This window comes from Phyllobates terribilis, unplaced genomic scaffold (assembly GCF_046119375.1).
Source record: "Phyllobates terribilis strain yellow unplaced genomic scaffold, ASM4611937v1 Scaffold_10__3_contigs__length_209671492, whole genome shotgun sequence".
Classification (NCBI taxonomy): Eukaryota; Metazoa; Chordata; class Amphibia; order Anura; family Dendrobatidae; genus Phyllobates; species Phyllobates terribilis.
Window position 1 is genome coordinate 178,745,355 of NW_027362770.1, and position 21,130 is coordinate 178,766,484.

Here is a 21,130-nt window from a genome sequence, read left to right on the forward strand (position 1 = left end):
AATCAGCACAGCGGTGTTTAAATGTGGAGCCAAGATCGGTGATTGGTCGCGTCCGATATTTTAATTTGGCGCCCAAATTGGTGATTGGTCGCGGGCAGCGTCCGCGACCAATCAGCACAGTAGTGTTTAACTTTTGCGGCAAGATCAGTGGAGGACCGGGGAGCGGCGCTGCGGGTCGGGATACTTCTGCTGCGAGCAGTCGCTCATCTCCCGCTTCTCGCAGCGGAAGTAGCCGCACAGGCAGCGGCGCTCCCCGGTCCTCACTAATACGATTCCGCTCCCCGGTCCTCACCAATACGATTCGCTGATTGGTCGCGCTCTCCGCACGCGACCAATCAGTGATCTTGGCGCTAAAGTTAAACACCGCTCTGCTGATTGGTCGCGGCCGCTGCCCGCGACCAATCACCGATTTGGGCGCCACATTTAAATAGCGGCCGCGACCAATCACCGATCTTGCCGCCACATTTAAACACTGCTGTGCTGATTGGTCGCGGACGCCAGATGCGTCCAATCAGCGAGATTGGCGCCAAATTTAAACAACGCTCTGCTGATTGGTCGTGGACTCCGGCCGCGACCAATCAGTGAGATTGGCGCCAAATTTAAACCCCGCTCTGCTAATTGGTCGCCGATGCCGGCCGCGACTAATCAGCAATATTGGCGACAAATTTAAACACCGCTCTGCTGATTAGTCGCGGTCGCCGGCCGCGACTAATCAGCATTGTTGGCGCCAAATTTAAACACCGCTCTGCTGAATGGTCGCGGCCGTGACCAATCACCATTATTGGCGCCAAATTTAAACACCGCTTTGCTGATTGGTCGCGACCGCCGGCCGCAACCAATCAGCATTATTGGCGCAAAATTTAAACCCTGCTCTGCTGATTGGTCACGTTCGCTGGCTGCGACCAATCAGCATTATTGGCGCAAAATGTAAACCCCGCTCTGCTGATTAGTCGCGACCGCCGGCCGTGACCAATCAGCAATATAGTCGCCAAATTTCAACACCGCTTTGCTGATTGCGCCCGGTCTGCCGCATACATATTCTAGAATACCTGATGCGTTAGAATCGGGCCACCATCTAGTCTATATATATCATTGTCTTATCCCGTCTGTCTGTCTGTCTGTCTGTCCAGGAAATCCAGCGTCGCTCAATGGTCCGGCCGCGGCCAATCAGCGACACGGGATTTGAGAACGGAGGTCAGTGGCGATGGAGCAGAAGTATCCCGACCGGCGGCGGCGCCGCTGACCTCCATGCTGCTAGGGTGTCAAGGGAGGACCGGGGAGCGTCGCTGCCGGTCGGGATACTTCTGCCTCGAGCAGTCGCTCATCTCCCAGCTTCTCGCAGCGGAAGTAGCCGCACAGGCAGCGACGCTCCCCGGTCATCACCAATACGATTCCGCTCCCTGGTCCTCACCAATACGATTCGCTGATTGGTCGTGGCCTCCGGCCGCGACCAATCAGTTATCTTGGCGCAAAATTTAAACACCGCTGTGCTGATTGGTCGCGGCCGCTGCCCGCGACCAATCAGCGATTTTGGCGCCACGTTTAAACAGCGGCCGCGACCAATCAGCGATTTTACCGCAAAATTTAAACTGCGGCCGCGACCAATCAGTGATCTTGGCGCAAAATTTAAACACTGCTGTGCTGATTGGTCGCGGACACTGCCCGCGACCAATCAGCGATCTTGCCGCCACATTTAAACACTGCTGTGCTGATTGGTTGCGGACGCTGCCCGCGACCAATCAGCGATTTTACCGCAAAATTTAAACAGCGGCCGCTACCAATCAGCCATTTTGGCGCCAAATTTAAACAACGCTCTGCTGATTGGTCGTGCCGCCAGCCAACCGCGACCAATCAGCGAGATTGGCGCCAAATTTAAACAACGCTCTGCTGACTGGTCGCGGTCGCCAGCCGACCGCGACCAATCAGCATTATGTGCGCCAAATTTAAACACTGCTTTGCTGATTGGTCGCGGTCGCCGTCCGCGACCAATCAGCATTATTGGAGCGAAATTTAAACACCGCTTTGCTGATTGGTCGCGGTTGCCGGCCGCGACCAATCAGCGATATTGGCGCCAAATTTAAACACCCCACTGCTGATTGGTCGCGACTGCCAGCCGAGACCAATCAGCAATATTGGCGCCAAATTTAAACACCGCTCTGCTGATTTGTCGCGACCGCCAGCCGCGACCAATCAGCGATATTGGCGCCAAATTTAAACACCTCTCTGCTGATTGGTCGTGGTTGCCGGCCGCGACCAATCAGCGATATTGGCGCCAAATTTAAACACCCCTGTGCTGATTGGTCGCGACCGCCAGCCGCGACCAATCTGCATTATTGGCGCCAAATTTAAACGCCGCTCTGCTGATTGGTCGCGACCGCCAGCCGAGACCAATCAGCGATATTGGCGGCAAATTTAAACACCGCTCTGCTGATTGGTCGCGGCTGGCGGTCGCGACCAATCAGCGATATTGGCGCCAAATTTAAACACCGCTCTGCTGATTGGTCGCGGTTGCTGACCGCGACCAATCAGCGATATTGGCGCCAAATTTAAACACCCCTCTGCTGATTGGTCGCGACCGCCGGCCGCGACCAATCTGCATTATTGGCGCCAAATTTAAACGCCGCTCTGCTGATTGGTCGCGACCGCCAGCCGAGACCAATCAGCGATATTGGCGGCAAATTTAAACACCGCTCTGCTGATTGGTCGCGGCTGGCGGTCGCGACCAATCAGCGATATTGGCGCCAAATTTAAACACCCCTGTGCTGATTGGTCGCGACCACCAGCCGCGACCAATGTGCATTATTGGCGCCAAATTTAAATGCCGCTCTGCTGATTGGTCGCGACCGCCAGCCGAGACCAATCAGTGATATTGGCGCCAAATTTAAACACCGCTCTGCTGATTGGTCGCGACCGCCAGCCGCGACCAATCAGCGATATTGGCGCCAAATTTAAACGCCGCTCTGCTGATTGGTCGCGGTTGCTGGCCGCGACCGCTCTGCTGATTGGTTGTGGTCGCCGGCCGCGACCAATCAACATTATTTGCGCCAAATTTAAACACCGCTCTGCTGATTGGTCGCGGTTGCTGGCCGCGACCGCTCTGCTGATTGGTTGTGGTCGCCGGCCGCGACCAATCAGCATTATTGGCGCCAAATTTAAACACCCCTCTGCTGATTGGTCGCCATCGCCGACCGCGACCAATCAGCGATATTGGCGCCAAATTTAAACACCCCTCTGCTGATTGGTCGTGGTTGCCGGCCGCGACCAATCAGCGATATTGGCGCCAAATTTAAACACCCCTCTGCAGATTGGTCGCGACCGCCAGCCGCGACCAATCTGCATTATTGGCGCCAAATTTAAACGCCGCTCTGCTGATTGGTCGCGACCGCCAGCCGAGACCAATCAGCGATATTGGCGGCAAATTTAAACACCGCTCTGCTGATTGGTCGCGACCGCCAGCCGCGACCAATCAGCAATATTGGCGCCAAATTTAAACACCGCTCTGCTGATTGGTGGCGGTCGCCAGCCGCAACCAATCAGCATTATTGGCGCCAAATTTAAACCCTGCTCTGCTGATTGGTCGCGACCGCCGGCCGCGACCAATCAGCGATATTACCGCCAAATTTAAACACCGTTTTGCTGATTGGTCGCAGTTGCCGGCCGCTACCAATCAGCGATTTTGGCGCCAAATTTAAACAACGTTCTGCTGATTGCGCCCGGTCGGCCGCATACATATTCTAGAATACCCGATGCGTTAGAATCAGGCCACCATCTAGTCCTGTAATAATATCCCCCATCCTAGTCCCTTCTTATAATAATGCCCCTCATCCTATCCCCTTCCTCTAATAAAGTCTCCTATCCTGGGCCCTTTCCTGGTATAATGTCCCCTGTCTTTGTCCCTTCCTATAATAATGTCCCCCATCCTTGCCTCTTCCTGTATAATGTCCTCCATTCTGGCCTCTTTCTATAATAATGTATCTCATCCTGGCCCCTTGCTGTAATAAGGTCCTTCATCCTGGGCCCCTTCCTGGTATAATGTCCTGGCCCCTTCCTATAATAATGTCCCCCATCATTGCCCCTTCCTGTAATAATGTCCTCCATCCTGGCCCCTTCCTGTAATAATGTCTCCCGTTCTGTTCCTTTCCTATAATAGTGTCCTCTGTCCTGGTCCCTTCCTGTAGTAATGTCCCCTGTTCTGCCACTCTTCTCCAACATATTTTTAAAAAAAGCTCTTCTTACCTTCCAACACTCCATGGCACACAACATCCTCTTCTATAGCTGGCACAGAAGGTAACAGCTGACTCCTGCATACCCGCTACAATCAGCCCATGATGTTGCTGCCATGCACTGACCGTGCCGGCCGGTATGCCACCATCAGCTGCAGACATCTGACAGGATGGCGGCATGTATTGCAAGGCAGGGAGTCGACGGATTTCTGAACCGGCAATACAGTTCATCTAAATGCATCCTCGGAAGCTCATTCAGCTGAAATTGGTGCTGGGATCAGCGGGCCCTTCTCCTTCAAGGACCCAGTCATGGTCACATACCCTGAGACCACGATCACTATGCACCTGCCTGCCACATCACATCAGTGGCCAAGTCCACACATTATCAGTACACTCTCGTTCCAACTTCTGCTACTCTGGTCCAGTCGGAGTCCCATGACCTAAAAAAAACACTTTCTTCCCCATCTAATTTTTATTAAAAAAAACACCAAAAACTGTTCAAAAGAATGTTGTATTCCCTAACCCTCACATAAGAAGGCCCTGGAATGAACATCAGAAGTTTTCTATTCTCTTATTTTTGCTCTGGAGATCCTACCAAAGTAACTGCTAAACTCAACATCTAGATTTGGTTCCCCCAGAAGGCATAATATATTGGGGTTGTTTTAAGGAACCTGATGACCATATGCCTGGTAGTTCCTGAGAAGGTAATGACGCGCCCCCTGGGCCGTGGGGTACTCGGCAGCAGGGCCTCTGGTTGCTGGGGGATATCACGGTAGCCGGCCCTCTCCGTGGTCCAGGGCGGTCAGTAAAAGGGGAATATTTACAAGGGATTTAAAGTGTTCGTGACGCCACCTGTGGAGCAGTCCTCTGGAGCTGGTGTTACAGCAGCAGGGATGGTGTGGCTCTCCACAGGTAGAGCTAGCTCCAAGGGCAGCGTGGGGTGTAATGGATGGTAGTGCAGGGGAGAGATGGCAGGGCGGTCCCGGAGGAAAGACGGACACTCATGACACGCCCCCCGAGCAGTGGGGATACCCGCAGCCAGGCCTTGTAGATGCTGGGGGTTGTAGTCACCGTGGCGGTGACCCGGTCCGTGACCCAGGGCGGTCAAACCAGGGTAATCTATGTGTATCTGGTTTAAATAGTCCGACTATGCCACCTGTGGATTGCGGTTATTGGTAACCGCCGCTGCGGGGCAGTCCGCTGAAGCTGGTGATATGCGCAGCAGGGTGATGTAACTCCCCACAGGTGGAGTGTAGCTTCAGGGCAGCGTGTAAGGATGATGGTGGTGATAGTGCCTGGATCAGTAATAATGACACGGAGTCTTTGCAGTGCAGTCCTGGGGTCTTTACTGGTGACAAGTATATAGGCCCCGATGGGAGTACTTGCTAGGGATGAGGGCCTGGTCAGTCTGGGAGCAATCCTAGAAGTCCCTTGGCCAGGTGGAGTTGTCGGCCTGCCGTTCTGACTGTACTCTTTTGGCTATCTCGCTTATAGTCGTGTTGTAGCCCACGTCCCTGAGTGTAATGTACTGCTCACCCGTGTGGCTGGCAACTCGGATCCCGTGTATTCCTCGCTCCTCTGTGGCGGTACTGGTCCTTTCGTGTGGCTGAGCCTCCGGGCTTCTGTTGGCCAGGAGACCTACAGTCTCCAGCCTTGCGGTATCTGCTGCTGGGCTTGATGGGTCCCACAGCCTCGGACTCCGGTGTCCGGTCCTCTGTGTCTACTCTGGCTAGGACGAGCTCTGCACAGCTCCAGTCCTCAGCTCCTTGCTCCTTAGTCCTATCAGACTCCTGACACTGACTAGACTCAACTTAGACTCCGGCTAGACTGACTAACCCCGCCTCCAGATCCAGTTATATAGGGCAGGATCCTCCCCTCTCTGGTCTGGAGCAGGAGGTGTTGCTTGTAGTGTGTCCCTGACCAGGACACCCCTGTTTTGCTCCCAGACATGGTATTACTACCACTGTGGCAACCAGACCCTCTGGGGTGCCACATTCCCCCCTAGTAAATTTCAGTACTCCGGGACTGAACATATTTTGCAAAAATATAACAGGTAACAATATACAATACAAATACAATGTACATTAGAATATTTACAGACACTACAGTATTTATAGGTCACGGTATCATCCGTAACCAGGTGTCCATTTCACTGAAGATGTAGTTTGAGGGACCCGTCCCAAACCCTCCACGGAGGCCCTGGGGTGGCTACAGGGCACTGATGATCCGGATGTTGGACCACGCCTTCAGCCACCTGCACGGGTTTTTGTTCTGTGGTCTGGCACAAAAGGGGCACTTTCCAGGTGCAACTATTTACAGGCAAAGTTTTTGGTTATCCATTGTCCATAACCTAAAATGTCTCTGAAACCTGTCGGGTAACTGGAAAAACAGGTTAAATGCACACATAAAACATTTCAACATTACAGTTATACATTACACTTAAATTCTCCAACGAGCAGGAATTTGACCTCTGGTGCTTCTGGTAGACCTGCGTAACACACTGTCTGTGTTCCGCTCTGGTCCACTTTCCCTACCCCTGGTGTAGTGGGCACTGTGTGATCTGTACTACTGGTATTTTGAGGTGTCACTGGTAGGTTGGGCAGCTTCCTACGGATCCTTTGGCTCGCTACTAGCAGAGGGTAGATACTCCTGGTCTGCTGATGAGGAATCTTCTGTCTCCGGGGCTAATGGTTCTTCCAACTCTACTGGGACTTCTACAGCTTCTTGAGGGGCTGGTTGAAGAAATGTAAGTACTGGCACAACTACTGCATTATTTACTTGTGTCCATGACCGGGGAAATTCTCCGAGTACTGTGCTGACCATTTCTTCCACTTCCTCTGTGGGTTGAGGGATATCTTGGCCTTCTTCAGCATGCTGTAGCTGCTCGGGACATTTCTTCAGGTGGTCTCTGGAAACTGTTGCTGTTGTCTCACCTCCGTCCTTACTTATGAGGCACACCTTGGTGTTATCATGACTTGATGGTAGAATGGTGTACGGCTCTTTTTCCCACTGGTCATCCAACTTGTGGAGTCGCCTCTTCCTCTTTAGGACTTGCTCTCCAGGTGACAAGGGGGCAGCAGGTGCATGTTGATTGTAAGTCCTCTCTTGCCTTTCTCTTGCTTGGGACAGACTTCTTTCAACACTTTCCTGTACCTTACGGTATTGCTGTTGCCGCTCAGTGTCCCAATCCGCATCCGGTGAGGCGTCCTCGGGCGTCAGAACTCCCATATCCAGGTCGATGGGCAGCTTACCAGGTCTCGCTCTCATCAGGTAAGCTGGCGTGCAGTTGGTGGAATTCACTGGGATATGATTGTAGAGGTCCACCAGGTCTGGCAACTTTTCTGGCCACAGACTGCGTTCCTCTAGGGGCAATGTCTTCAGTAGGTCTATCACCATCTGGTTCATCTTTTCACACATCCCGTTGGTCTGGGGGTGATAAGGCGTTGTCCTGATCTTCTTGCAGCCATACAGGTTGCTGAACTCCTGGAATACTTCTGCCTCGAAGGCCGGACCTTGGTCAGTTAGCACGCGTTCTGGGTAACCATGCGGGCGGCAGAAGTGCTGCTGGAAAGCTCTGGCTGCTGTCTGAGCCATTTGGTCCTTGACTGGCACTACTACCAGGAACCGGGAGTAGTGGTCTACGATGGTGAGAGCGTAGACATAGCCTGACCTGCTCGGGGACAGCTTCACATGGTCCAGGGCTACCAGTTCGAGCGGCTGCTTGGTGATGATGGGCTGCAGGGGAGCCCTCTGGCTGGCATGGTCTCTCCTTCTCAGATTGCACGGTCCGCAGTCTCGACACCACCTCTCGATTGTTCCTCTCATGCCAACCCAATAGAACCGTTCACGCAGCAGGACTTCCAGCTTTTTCCATCCGAAGTGTCCTGCTCCATCGTGGTATGCTTCCAAGACCATAGACGCGTCCCGCCTCGGGACTACCACCTGCCAGATCAGCTCGTGCGTCCGGGAGTTGACAGTTCTTCGACACAGCTTCCCTTCATAGATGAACAGCTTACTCTTCTCTTTCCACAGCTGTTTGGTCTCCTCTGGAGCATCTGGGTCAGGGTATGAGTCAGCTCGTGTCAGCAACTCTTTGACTAGGTGAACGGCCGGGTCACTGTCTTGTGTTTCTGCCCAGCCGTGGTGGGGCAAGGGATTGAACGTGGCCTCCTTGGTGGCAGAGTACCTGTCTTTCACACAGTGGGAGCACTGAGTTATTCCATGATGGTGGAAAGCGGGGATTTCTATCTCTTCCAGTTCTTCCGGGTCTTCTCCCCCATCTGGCAAGTTAGGCATCCGGGACAGTGCATCTGCGTTGGCATTCTTGCGTCCAGCCCGGTACTTGATGGTGAACTCATAATTGGAGAGTCGGGCCATCCATCTCTGCTCCAGGGCACCAAGTTTCGCAGTGTCCAGGTGTGTCAGCTGGTTGTTGTCTGTGAATACGGTGAACTTGGAAGAGGCGAGGTAATGTTTAAAGCTTTCTGTCACTGCCCATACCACTGCGAGGAACTCTAGCTTGAAGGAGCTTTAATTTTCAGGGTTCCTTTCTGTGGGCCGGAGCTTCCTGCTGGCATAAGCGATTACCCGTTCTCTGCCCTGCTGAATCTGGGACAGCACCGCTCCCAGTCCCACGTTGCTTGCATCTGTGTGGAGGATGAAGGGCTGGCCATAATCAGGGTAAGCCAGGATCTCGTCCCCCGTGAGGGCCATTTTCAAGGACTCATCTTCCAGCTTGTCCCATTTGAATGGCGGCTTCTGGTTTTTGGCCTTCCTGGACTGGCCTATCAGGAGGTCCTGCATGGGTGCCGCCATCTTGGTGAAGCCTGGAATAAATCTTCGGTAGTAGCCTACCAACCAGAGGAACTGCCGCACTTCCTTTACGGTGGAGGGTCTTGGCCAGTCCTTGATTACTGTGATTTTATCGGGGGCTGGAGCTACACCATCAGCGCTCTCCACGTGCCCCAGGTACTGTACCTTGGGCTTCAGCAGATGACATTTTGAGGGCTTCACCTTTAGACCAAAGCCAGCCAGGGCATCAAACACTTCCGCCAGGTGCTTCAGATGGTCCTCATACTTCTGGGAGTATACAATGACGTCATCCAGGTACAGCAGGACTGTCTCAAAATTCTTATGTCCCAGACAGCACTCCATCAACCGTTGGAAGGTTCCTGGGGCGTTGCAGAGCCCGAATGGCATGCAGTTGAACTCGCTGAGGCCCATCGGGGTGGTGAATGCTGTCTTTTCCTTATCCGCCTCTGCTACAGGAACCTGCCAATACCCACTAGTAAGATCCAAAGTAGAGAAATAATTAGCAGATTTTAACGCAGCCAGTGACTCCTCTATCCTGGGTAGCGGGTATGCATCTTTATGTGTTATGCGGTTAATTTGCCTGTAGTCTACACACATTCTCATTGTGCCATCCTTTTCCTTTACAAGAACTAATGGAGCTGCCCAGGTGCTACAATTGTCTCTTATTACCCCAGCCTCCTTCATCTCTCGCAACATCCCTTTGGCATTTTGGTAGTGTGCTGGCGGTACAGGCCGGTACCTTTCTTTAATGGGTGGATGGTCTCCCGTGGGGATATGGTGTTGAACCCCCTTTACCTGCCCGAAGTCGAGTGGGTGTTTACTGAAGACCCTTTTATACTCTTGGACCACCTGGTATACTCCTTGTTTTTGGTGTTGAGGGGTGGAGTCAGTGCCCACATGCAGCTTCTGACACCAGTACTCCATCTGTCCCTCGGAACCATTACCCTCCGCCTGGTTGGATGGAGGTAAGGGTTCCACTGTTTTTATAGCATTTTGATTGACGGTAAATAGCTTGGCCAGGTTGGCATACCGGGGCAAATGGACTTCTTTTTCCCCAATGTTCAGGATGCGGACTGGCACTCTCCCATGGCGGACATCAACCACCCCCCTGGCTGTCAAAATGGTGGGCCTACAGTCAGAGTAGACGGGCTCTACCAAGGCCTGGTAATCTCTACCCCGGAGACAAATTGCTGCCCGACACCATATCAGCATTTCACTTCTTGGGGGCATAGCAATAGGGAATGGGTCACTCATCCTGACACTGCCAATTTCATCACCAGACAGTTCTACCTGTTGTCTTTTCATCAGGGCTCTGATCAGGGCCGGCTCCAGGTTTTTCTGGGCCCCGGGCGAAAGAGTCTCAGTGGGCCCCTTTAACACATACCACGATTCATGATGCAGAGATACGGCGGAGAAATATATATACAGTACAGACCAAAAGTTTGGACACACCTTCTCATTTAAAGATTTTTCTGTATTTTCATGACTTTGAAAATTGTACATTCACACTGAAGGCATCAAACTATGAATTAACACATGTGGAATTATATACTTAACAAAAAAGTGTTAAACAACTGAAAATATGTCTTATATTCTAGGTTCTTCAAAGTAGCCACCTTTTGCTTTGATTACTGCTTTGCACACTCTTGGCCTTCTCTTGATGAGCTTCAAGAGGTAGTCACCGGAAATGGTTTTCACTTCACAAGTGTGCCCTGTCAGGTTTAATAAGTGGGATTTCTGATAGTCTTACTGAATGGACTGTTAGCTGCTTTTTTCTTGCCATAATACAAATTCTAAGTAAAGAAAAACGAGGGGCCATCATTACTTTAAGAAATGAAGGTCAGTCAGTCCGAAAAATTGGGCAAACATTGAAAGTGTCCCCAAGTGCAGTTGCAAAAACCATGAAGCGCTACAAAGAAACTGGCTCACATGAGGACCGCCCCAGGAAAGGAAGACCAAGAGTTACCTCTGTTTCTGAGGATAAGTTTATCCGAGTCACCAGCCTCAGAAATCGCAGGTTAACAGCAGCTCAGATTAGAGACCAGGTCAATGCCACACAGAGTTCTAGCAGCAGACACATCTCTACAACAACTGTTAAGAGGAGACTTTGTGCAGCAGGCCTTCATGGTAAAATAGCAGCTAGGAAACCACTGCTAAGGACAGGCAACAAGCAGAAGAGACTTGTTTGGGCTAAAGAACACAAGGAATGGACATTAGACCAGTGGAAATCTGTGCTTTTGTCTGATGAGTCCAAATTTGAGATCTTTGGTTCCAGCCACCGTGTCTTTGTGCGACGCAGAAAAGGTGAACGGATGGACTCTACATGCCTGGTTCCCACCGTGAAGCATGGAGGAGGAGGTGTGATGGTGTGGGGGGGCTTTGCTGGTGACACTGTTGGGGATTTATTCAAAACTGAAGGCATACTAAACCAGCATGGCTACCACAGCATCTTGCAGCGGCATGCTATTCCATCGTTTTTGCGTTTAGTTGGACCATCATTTATTTTTCAACAGGACAATGACCCTAAACACACCTCCAGGCTGTGTAAGGGCTATTTGACCAAGAAGGAGAGTGATGGGGTGCTACGCCAGATGAACTGGCCTCCACAGTCACCAGACCTGAACCCAATCGAGATGGTTTGGGGTGAGCTGGACTGACCGAGTGAAGGCAAAAGGGCCAACAAGTGCTAAGCATCTCTGGGAACTCCTTCAAGATTGTTGGAAGACCATTTCCGGTGACTACCTCTTGCAGCTCATCAAGAGAATGCCAAGAGTGTACAGAGCAGTCATCAAAGCAAAAGGTGGCTACTTTGAAGAACCTAGAATATGAGACATATTTTCAGTTGTTTCACACTTTTTTGTTAAGTATATAATTCCACATGTGTTAATTCATAGTTTTGATGCCTTCAGTGTGAATGTACAATTTTCATAGTCATGAAAATACAGAAAAATCTTCAAATGAGAAGGTGTGTCCAAACTTTTGGTCTGTACTGTATATATATAGTACAATGCAAAGATTTCACTTCTTACATTACATGAGTGATATCTATTGTAAATTCCACAATAGCTCAGAAACCGGTGAATCGCTCCACACAGAATACTGGCCCCCATATAATGCTCCATACGGAATACTGGCCCCCATATAAGGCTCCATACGGAATACTGGCCCCCATATAAGGCCCCATACGGAATACTGGCCCCCATATAAGGCCCCATACGGAATACTGGCCCCCATATAAGGCTCCATACGGAATACTGGCCCCCATATAAGGCTCCATACGGAATACTGGCCCCCATATAAGGCTCCATACGGAATGCTGGCCCCCATATAAGGCTCCATACGGAATACTGGCCCCCTATAAGGCTCCATACGGAATACTGGCCCCCATATAAGGCCCCATACAAGGCCCCATACGGAATACTGGCCCCCATATAAGGCTCCATACAGAATACTGGCCCCCATATAACACTCCATACAGGATACTGGTCCCCTTATAATGCTCAATGCAGGCTGTTACCCCCCACATAATGCCCCATACAGGCCCCCCCCTTTTAATGCTCCATGCAGGCTGTTACCCCCCACATAATGCCCCATACAGGTTGCCCCCCCTTTATAATGCCCCATGCAGGCTGTTCCCCACCTTATAATGCCCCTTGCAGGATGTCACCCCCCCCCTCTTTATAATGCCCCATGCAGGCTGTTCCCCACCTTATAATGCCCCATGCAGGATGTCACCCCCCCCCTCTTTATAATGCCCCATGCAGGATGTCCCCCCCCTCTCTTTATAATGCCCCATGCAGGATGCCCCCCCCCCTTCTCTTTATACTGCCCCATGCCTCCATACATTAAAAAAAAAAAAATCAAATACTCACCTCCCTCCTCCTCACCTGCTACCTGCTGCAACTGCTCGGGTCGGGACTCCAGCGTTGTCGGCGTCTTCCCGCTCAGCGCTCCCTGTGACAGCTCAGGGGAGGGCGCGGTGTAAAGACGTCACCGCGCCCTCTGACCTGAGACGTCAAAGGGAGCGCAGAGCAGGAAGACAGCTGATCTGCGGAGGCACGGGGAGAGGTAAGTATCCAGCTGCCGGGGCCCTGAGCAAGCGGCGGAGAAGGGCGGGCGCTGATACCGCTCTCCTCCGCCCATAGCCCAGCGGGGTGCGCGACCGCCAGTGGGCCCCTCTGCCTGCTCAGGGCCCCGGCATTTGCCAGGGTGCGCCGGGTGCTGACGCCGGTTCTGGCTCTGATCTCTCTTTGTAGAACCCGCTGCTGACTGGAACTGGTGGTCTCCGCAACCTGCTGTAACAAGACAATTATTTCTGCAAGACAATTTTCAATGACATTAGTGCCTAAAGTTATCATGGGATGACTTTCTCGGCGATCAATCTCGACAATAATCAGTCCTTGTGCTGGCAGTTCGACTTTGCCAACCTTTATGGTCACTTCTTTGAACCCCACCTGAGGTACGGGTTGACCATTGCTGGCACAAATGCTCAAATGTTCATCTGGACGGCGGGTGATGTCAGAGTCAGTCCAGTACCGTTTGAAAAGAATGTAGGGGATGGTGGTCACCTGGGATCCAGGGTCCAGCAACGTGCTCATTGGGAAGCCGTCCAGCACGACAGGTAGGACCGGTCGTCCTCCCACATATTTGTCTCGCCAGCTTGATGGGCCTGGTGGTCTTATGCCTGGGGGTTGGCCCTCTGCCCCAGGTTTTGCTCGTTTAAATGACAGTACCTTGGATAATGTCCTGGCTGGTTGCAGCGGCGGCAGATGGGGTGTCCGTCCTGGTCGTAGCGGTCGCTGTTCCTCCCTCTGGATGGTGGAATCCTCTTCTGTCGGCGCCACGGGACGTCCTCCGGACTGGAAGCCAGCTGGATCTTTCCCTTGGGATACACCTGCAAGGACTGTACAGTTTTGGTTAGTGCAGCTACACTTTTAGTTAGCTCTTGGACCTGATGGTGCAGGTCTGTTGACGGGGCACTGTCCAGAGTTTGTGCATCAGCTCCTACAGGCTCCGGGGAAAAGGGTGCCACCTCCTGGTGGTAGGTGATAGCTGGGCGCCGGTGAGCTGTAGCGCCACCTGGTGCTGGTTCCCGTAGCACCCGGATGGCCCTGTCCTTAAACTGAGCAAAGTCTAAATCAGGGTTTTGCAGAGTCATTATGCGCAGCTGGGTTCGGTGGGCGCTGGACAGTAAACCCTCAATAAATTGTTCGGTTAACAGTTTGTTTTCATCACGCACACTGTCAGGGTCTACCTGTTTGATGGCCCTCAGCGCCTCCTGCAGGTTTAAAGCATAGTCCCGTACACTGTCCTGTGCCCGTTGTTTGCACCCATAAAACTTCATTTTTATCTCTGCGGTGGTGCGGGTGTCAAAAGTGTCCTTTAGGCGGGCCAGTATCTCCTTTACATAAAGTTAGTAGTAAAAATCTCGGCACACCATTAGCTGAATAATAGGTAATATTTTATTTAAGCAGTCCACATCAAACGTTTCGGCCCCTTTTACGGACCTTCGTCAGTGTACTGCAGGTAAAGAGATAAGTATAACATAAATTCATTAGTATACATAGATCACAGAATAGACATAAGACATGAGGTATAACATTGGGTCAAACAAGTGCCTATATTTGTATGCACATTTAGCATGGACAAAGAAGCTCACAGTATCACAGAGCAACTCTATAAAGAGATAAGTAAAACATAAATGGTATACAAGCAGTCATAGTATAACAAAAAAAGAGAGAATAGTGACATACCAGATGCTAATAAGTAGGGGAGCGGAGGGAGGAATAGGGAGCGCAGTGCCCTTGGAGGAATGTCCTGTGGATATGATTCATAAGGTGAGTATGACTAGATGTAATGAGGGGTGTGAAAGTTACCTGGTTAATCCTGCATACCTGGTGCACGGAGAATAGTTGCCTCCAGACAGACAGTCGCGGTATCCACCGCTGGTTAATGGTCTGCTGGTGAGGAGGGTGGCGTGCAGAGAGAAATAGGGGAGGGGGCGGGCTTAAGGATGATGGATAAGGCCAATGTCCTGTAGTAGGACGGTAATGTAATGCGCGCCTTCCGGTGACGTCACAGGAAGTGACATTGCGAGCTTCAGAGAGCGTGCGTGATTGGCTGGAGCACGCAGATGCGCAGATCCTTGGTGGTCACAGTGCGTTCCACCGGGTGGGAGGCGTCTAGCACAGGCATATTAGAGTATGTCACCTTATGTGGGTGTGAACTGCGCGTGAAGCAGGAGGGGAGGAGGCAGGGGAGAGGTAGACGGAGACCCTGATTCAGAAGTGTAATAAAGAAAATAAGCATTAGTATATAGCACAGAATAATTGAATAAGGGGCCGAAACGTTTGATGTGGACTGCTTAAGTAAAATATTACCTATTATTCAGCTAATGGTGTGCCGAGATTTTTACTACTAACTTTATGGTCTTGGATTCCTCTCGTGCACCCTGGTCCAGTAGTGCTACGTGTTCTATTCCTAATTATCTACGCCTGTCCGTATGCACACTGCCGTGCCATGACAACCTCCACATTTTCATACAACGCCGCCGAAGCCTCCAGTATCATCTCACAGACCAACCTCTCCAGTGATTTTCTCAGAGTTCCACCCAGGGAGACACGTGGACGAGACGTGGAGAAAGAACGCAGGCATTTAACAAATATTGAACTTCACTGTGTAACCTTGACAGAGTACCTCAGGGCCCACAGAATCCCTAGAGGGTTACGAGTACAGATACGCCCTACCTTATTCTCAGACATCCCTGATTATTGTTCCAAATTTGAATTGATTCTTAACAAATGTTCATTTGATCTCATGGTTCTAACCGTTGATTTCTTACATAAGGCCATCACCACCACTAAAGAAAAGATCAAGAACATTGAAGACCAACTGACATCCTCAACCAGTCCGGAGGACCTGCAGGTGTTATGATCTGCTACAAGCACTAAGGAAAGAAAGGAGATCTGTCCCTACAATAGAACTAAGCTAGATCCCTACGATGTAACGGGGAACCTGATCCTGCGATCAGACCCGCTAAAGTCCTCGGCTAGTCTGTACAAAGACCTATAGATGCAAGGGAGGGATCCCTACAAGAACTAGGGGCTGGGATAAAGTTGGACACCTCCTAGCAGAAATTGTAGCAGTAAAAGACAAACAAACAACATAGAACATAAAGGTCCGAAGACCTAGCTAAACTGACTGAGAAAAGTAACAAAGCACCAGGCTAGTTTAAGAGTAGAAATTACAATGAAGTCCAGCAAGGCCAGGAGGGCGGAGCAGGATTAAATAGGCAAAAAAGGTCATGTGACCAGCAAAATAGAAAAAACCTAACAGGAGAGTTCTAACAGCAGGAACTAAAGAATAAAATTCAAGCGAATATCGATCTTCACAAAAGAGATACTGAAACAAGGAAAAAGAATAAATTCATCAGGGATTCTGAAGACTACGAACTAAACTGAGTCTATAAATGGCGGGACAACTCCTCTACCGGCAGGAATTTCCACCGATCAGCAAAATCATCCACAGATTTCTCAACATCAGGCTCCGAAACAGAGCACAGAGATCAACTGACACAATCTGCTCCTTTTTTAGGCCTACCCAGACGACAACCACCCAGAAGACAACGAGGCGAGGCGGCAGGCGGAGGAGGAAATACAGACTTTACCAGGATCACCAGATCCCGAGCTCAACGTTGGTGGTAAATATCTCCTCCAAAACTCTTAGCGTCGCCCAAACCTCAGTGCTACAAAAAGGGCTAACATTCAGCCCAACACACAAATACAACACTTTTCAGTTAGACATGGAACTACAGCGTTTCTACAGAACATTATGCCTAAAAACACATTTTGCCAATAATTCCCCAATTAATATATCTTTAGATCCATCAGCACGTATCACAGCACAGAGTTTGGGCTTGAAGCCCAAAAGTACGTACAGACCCCCTCGAGGAACACCAGCGGTAGAAACCTTTATCTCCTTTATAGATAATGCCTTTCAAGATCTAAAAAACAACATAGACAGAGGGAAGCTACACCACCATAACAATCTCACCCCCCTTGACCGACAAGCCCTCCATAGTCTACAGGAGGATAAGGATCTCATAATAAAACCAGCCGACAAATGGGGAGCAATAGTGATTATGGATAAATGCAATTACATTACAGAAATATTTAGACAATTACAGGATGAATCCACTTACAGAAAACTACCCAGAGATCCCACCTCCCAAATTCAACAAGAAATAGCATCAGTTCTACAGCGTTTCTTACTAGCAGGCATCATCGATACGAAAACATGTGATTTTCTAACCAACAAACACCCCATTATTCCAATATTTTATATCTTACCTAAAATTCATAAAAATCTAACTAAACCTCCAGGTCGACCCATAGTAGCATCCACCGATTCTGTTCTAGCACCTCTTTCAATCTTTTTAGAAAAAATTCTTACTCCATTGACCCAAAAGAGCCCCTCTTATTTATTAGACACTGGAGCCTTCCTTAATGTCCTCACGGAAATCCATCAGATTCCCTCTGAGGCTTTACTAGTCACTTTTGACGTCTCCAGCCTCTACACATCGATCCCCTATGTGGATGGAATCCGTACAGTTGAAGCCATGCTGAGGGATGCACAACTAGACCCGGCCGTCATTGAACTATCTTTAGACCTACTATCTCTGGTTCTAACAAAAAACTATTTTCTTTTTCAAGATACATTCTTTTTACAAACCACTGGGACTGCAATGGGATCGAACGTAGCCCCCCCTTAGGCAAATTGCTATATGGCAGCCTTTGAAGCACAAATCATCTACCCTCATCCCCTCTTCCAGAGACATTCCATACTCTGGAAACGCTATATAGATGATATCTTTTGCATATGGGGGGGCTCCCAGGATACCCTTACAGAATTCCTTATCCACATGAACTCAGCCTGGCCCAATTTGAATTTCACCATTAATTCACATTCCAAACAGATTAATTTTCTAGACACACTAGTCATCAAGGACGATCAGGGTCTCCTGAAAACCGACATCTACCGGAAGCCGACTGACCGCAATACTCTGTTGCACTTCTCTAGTAACCACCCCGAGTCAGTAAAACGAGCTATCCCCAAATCCCAGTTCCAAAGGGTCAAAAGAATCGTTACCGACACAACACTACGGGACCAGCGACTACGTGAGATGTCCACCAAGTTTCAAGAACGGGGCTATCCACCACAACTACTAAAACAACAACAATACCCACAAGTACATCCAAAGATGGACAACTCTAATCGCATCCCGTTCGTGCACATGTTTCATCCTACAGCCTACATACTACATAGGACAATCCGCAGACATTGGAATATCCTCAGGACAGGATACCCCACCATCACTGAATTTCAGAAACCCTTTCTACCTTGTTTCAAAAGAGCTCCCAATTTAAAAGATTCCCTAATACGAGCCGACGTGGGTCCAGTCACATCTAGCCCACGCCAAAGACTGTTACAAACACAGAAAAAGGGCGCATTTCCTTGTCTTCAGTGTCATCAGTGCAACAACGTCCTGAGAGGTGACACAATCCATCATCCCCACACCGGCAAGAGATACCCGATAAAAGGATTTTTCACATTTGACACAAGCTTTGTGGTTTATCTCATCAAATGCCCCTGTGGTTTGGTATATGTAGGCGAGACGACACAACCCATCAAAGACAGAATATCAAAGCATAAATCCACCATCAGATGCAAACAGTTATTACTACCCATTCCTCATCATTTTCACACATTAGGACACAGTGTTGCACAACTTAAGTTTCAGATAATTGAACATATTCCGCAACCCCGTCGCGGCGGCAACCGCATCCAAAAATTGAAACAACAAGAAGCCTTTTGGATCCATGAACTGCAGTCCTTAGCCCCAAGAGGCTTAATAAGGACTACGACCTTCTGTCATTTATGTGAACTCTCACTCTTAAGACTGGTAATCCATAGTGATGCTTAAGATGACATCATTTGATGCTGTTCCCTTCCCCAATAATGTGACAATATGTTATTCAATTATTCTGTGCTATATACTAATGCGTATTTTCTTTATTACAGATCTGAATCAGGGTCTCCGTCTACCTCTCCCCTGCCTCCTCCCCTCCTGCTTCACGCGCAGTTCACACCCACATAAGGTGACATACTCTAATATGCCTGTGCTAGACGCCTCCCACCCGGTGGAACGCACTGTGACCACCAAGGATCTGCGCATCTGCGTGCTCCAGCCAATCACGCACGCTCTCTGAAGCTCGCAATGTCACTTCCTGTGACGTCACCGGAAGGCGCGCATTACATTACCGTCCTACTAGAGGACATTGGCCTTATCCATCATCCTTAAGCCCGCCCCCTCCCCTATTTCTCTCTGCACGCCACCCTCCTCACCAGCAGACCATTAACCAGAGGTGGATACCGCGACTGTCTGTCTGGAGGCAACTATTCTCCGTGCACCAGGTATGCAGGATTAACCAGGTAACTTTCACACCCCTCATTACATCTAGTCATACTCACCTTATGAATCATATCCACAGGACATTCCTCCAAGGGCACTGCGCTCCCTATTCCTCCCTCCGCTCCCCTACTTATTAGCATCTGGTATGTCACTATTCTCTCTTTTTTTGTTATACTATGACTGCTTGTATACCATTTATGTTTTACTTATCTCTTTATAGAGTTGCTCTGTGATACTGTGAGCTTCTTTGTCCATGCTAAATGTGCATACAAATATAGGCTGTAGCGTCGGCGTCCCTGCCTCCTGCTAGGCAGAGACGCCGTTCCCCTCACCTCCCTGCTCCGTCCTCGGCGTCCTCTTCCCGCGCTGCTGGCAGCGCTCGCTGCTTCCCGGGCACCGTGCTTAGGGCGCGCGCTCCCTCTCTCTTAAAGGGGCCGCGCGCGCCATCCTAAGGAGTCCCCGGCCAATTGCCGGTGGAGCTCCGATATATAAGGCACCTCCCCCAAAATTGAGGTGCCCGAGCAAAGTTGTTGCAATGCCTTTCACCTCTGCTTCAGCCCTCAGGTCCCGTTGCCAGTCTGTTTTCCAGCTCTGTCTACCTGCTTGCATTCCCTGCGGTCCGACAGTCTGTCTACCAGCTTCCGCCAGTCTGTCTATGGACCAGTCTGCCTGTGGATCAGGAAGCACCTGCCTGATACCTGCCTGATGCCTGCCTGACACCTGCCTGACACCTGCCTGATACCTGCCTGAGACCACCTGCCAGCCTGCCAAGAGACTCTTACCCGCTCACCTGGGAGCGCTCACCTGCTACCCGCCAGCTAGCCTACCTGGAGGCTCTGCCGTCACTTGCCGTGACCGCCTGCCAGCCAGCCGAGAGACTCTTACCCGCTCACCTGGGAGCGCTCACCTGCTACCCGCCTGCTAGCCTACCTGGAGGCTTTGCCGTCACTTGCCGTGACCACCTGCCTGTCTAGAGACTCTTACCCTGCTGTCACTTGCCATGACCACCCGCCTGTCAAGAGACTTTCCCCGTCACTTGCCGTGACCACCTGCCCTTCTACCCAGAGACTGTTCCTGTCACTTGCCATGTCTACCTGCCCGCCTTCCCTGGGAGCCACCCGCTTCCTTACAAGGACTGCCCCTTTGTATAGTAGCTCAGAGGTTCCACCTCCCAGACCCGTTACAGTTTGCTCGGGCCATGGAACCCTGTGGCACCCAAGCTCCCTCGCTCTCGGACCTATGTCAAGAACTTTCCCGTCAGAGGTCCCAACAGGACTCCATCTTGGGCCACCTGCGTAGTGTTCACTCCCGCCTGGACACACTGACTGCCTCGTCGGGAGCTGCTTCTACTCACACAACTACTACCCCGGCAGCGCCGCTGCCCATCAATACCATGACATCCCTTCCCGGTCCCCGCCTTTCCGCCCCGCCTCGTTTTGGTGGAGATCCCGGTCAGGCACGGGGCTTCATTAACCAGTGCACTCTGCACTTCGAACTTTTGGCACACCAGTTTTCCACCGACCGAGCCAAAGTGGCCTTCATCATGTCCCATCTCACTGGGGAGGCGCTGGCTTGGCTAAATCCTCTATGGGAGAGAAGAGACCCCCTGGTGTCCAACCTGCCA

At 50.7% G+C, this 21,130-nt stretch overlaps 1 protein-coding gene across 1 annotated transcript in view; it reads left to right on the forward strand.

Moving 5' to 3' along the window:
• Window positions 1-19,121, forward strand: part of LOC141164077 (uncharacterized) — a 22,276-nt gene extending 3,155 nt beyond the window's left edge. The window contains exons 2-4 of the mRNA XM_073649234.1: window positions 15,882-17,715; window positions 18,010-18,282; window positions 19,116-19,121. Coding sequence (XP_073505335.1) covers window positions 16,504-17,715; window positions 18,010-18,282; window positions 19,116-19,121 — 1,491 coding nt within the window. The 5' untranslated portion in view covers window positions 15,882-16,503. The remainder of the gene's footprint in view (window positions 1-15,881; window positions 17,716-18,009; window positions 18,283-19,115) is intronic.
• Window positions 19,122-21,130: the final 2,009 nt, after the last annotated feature.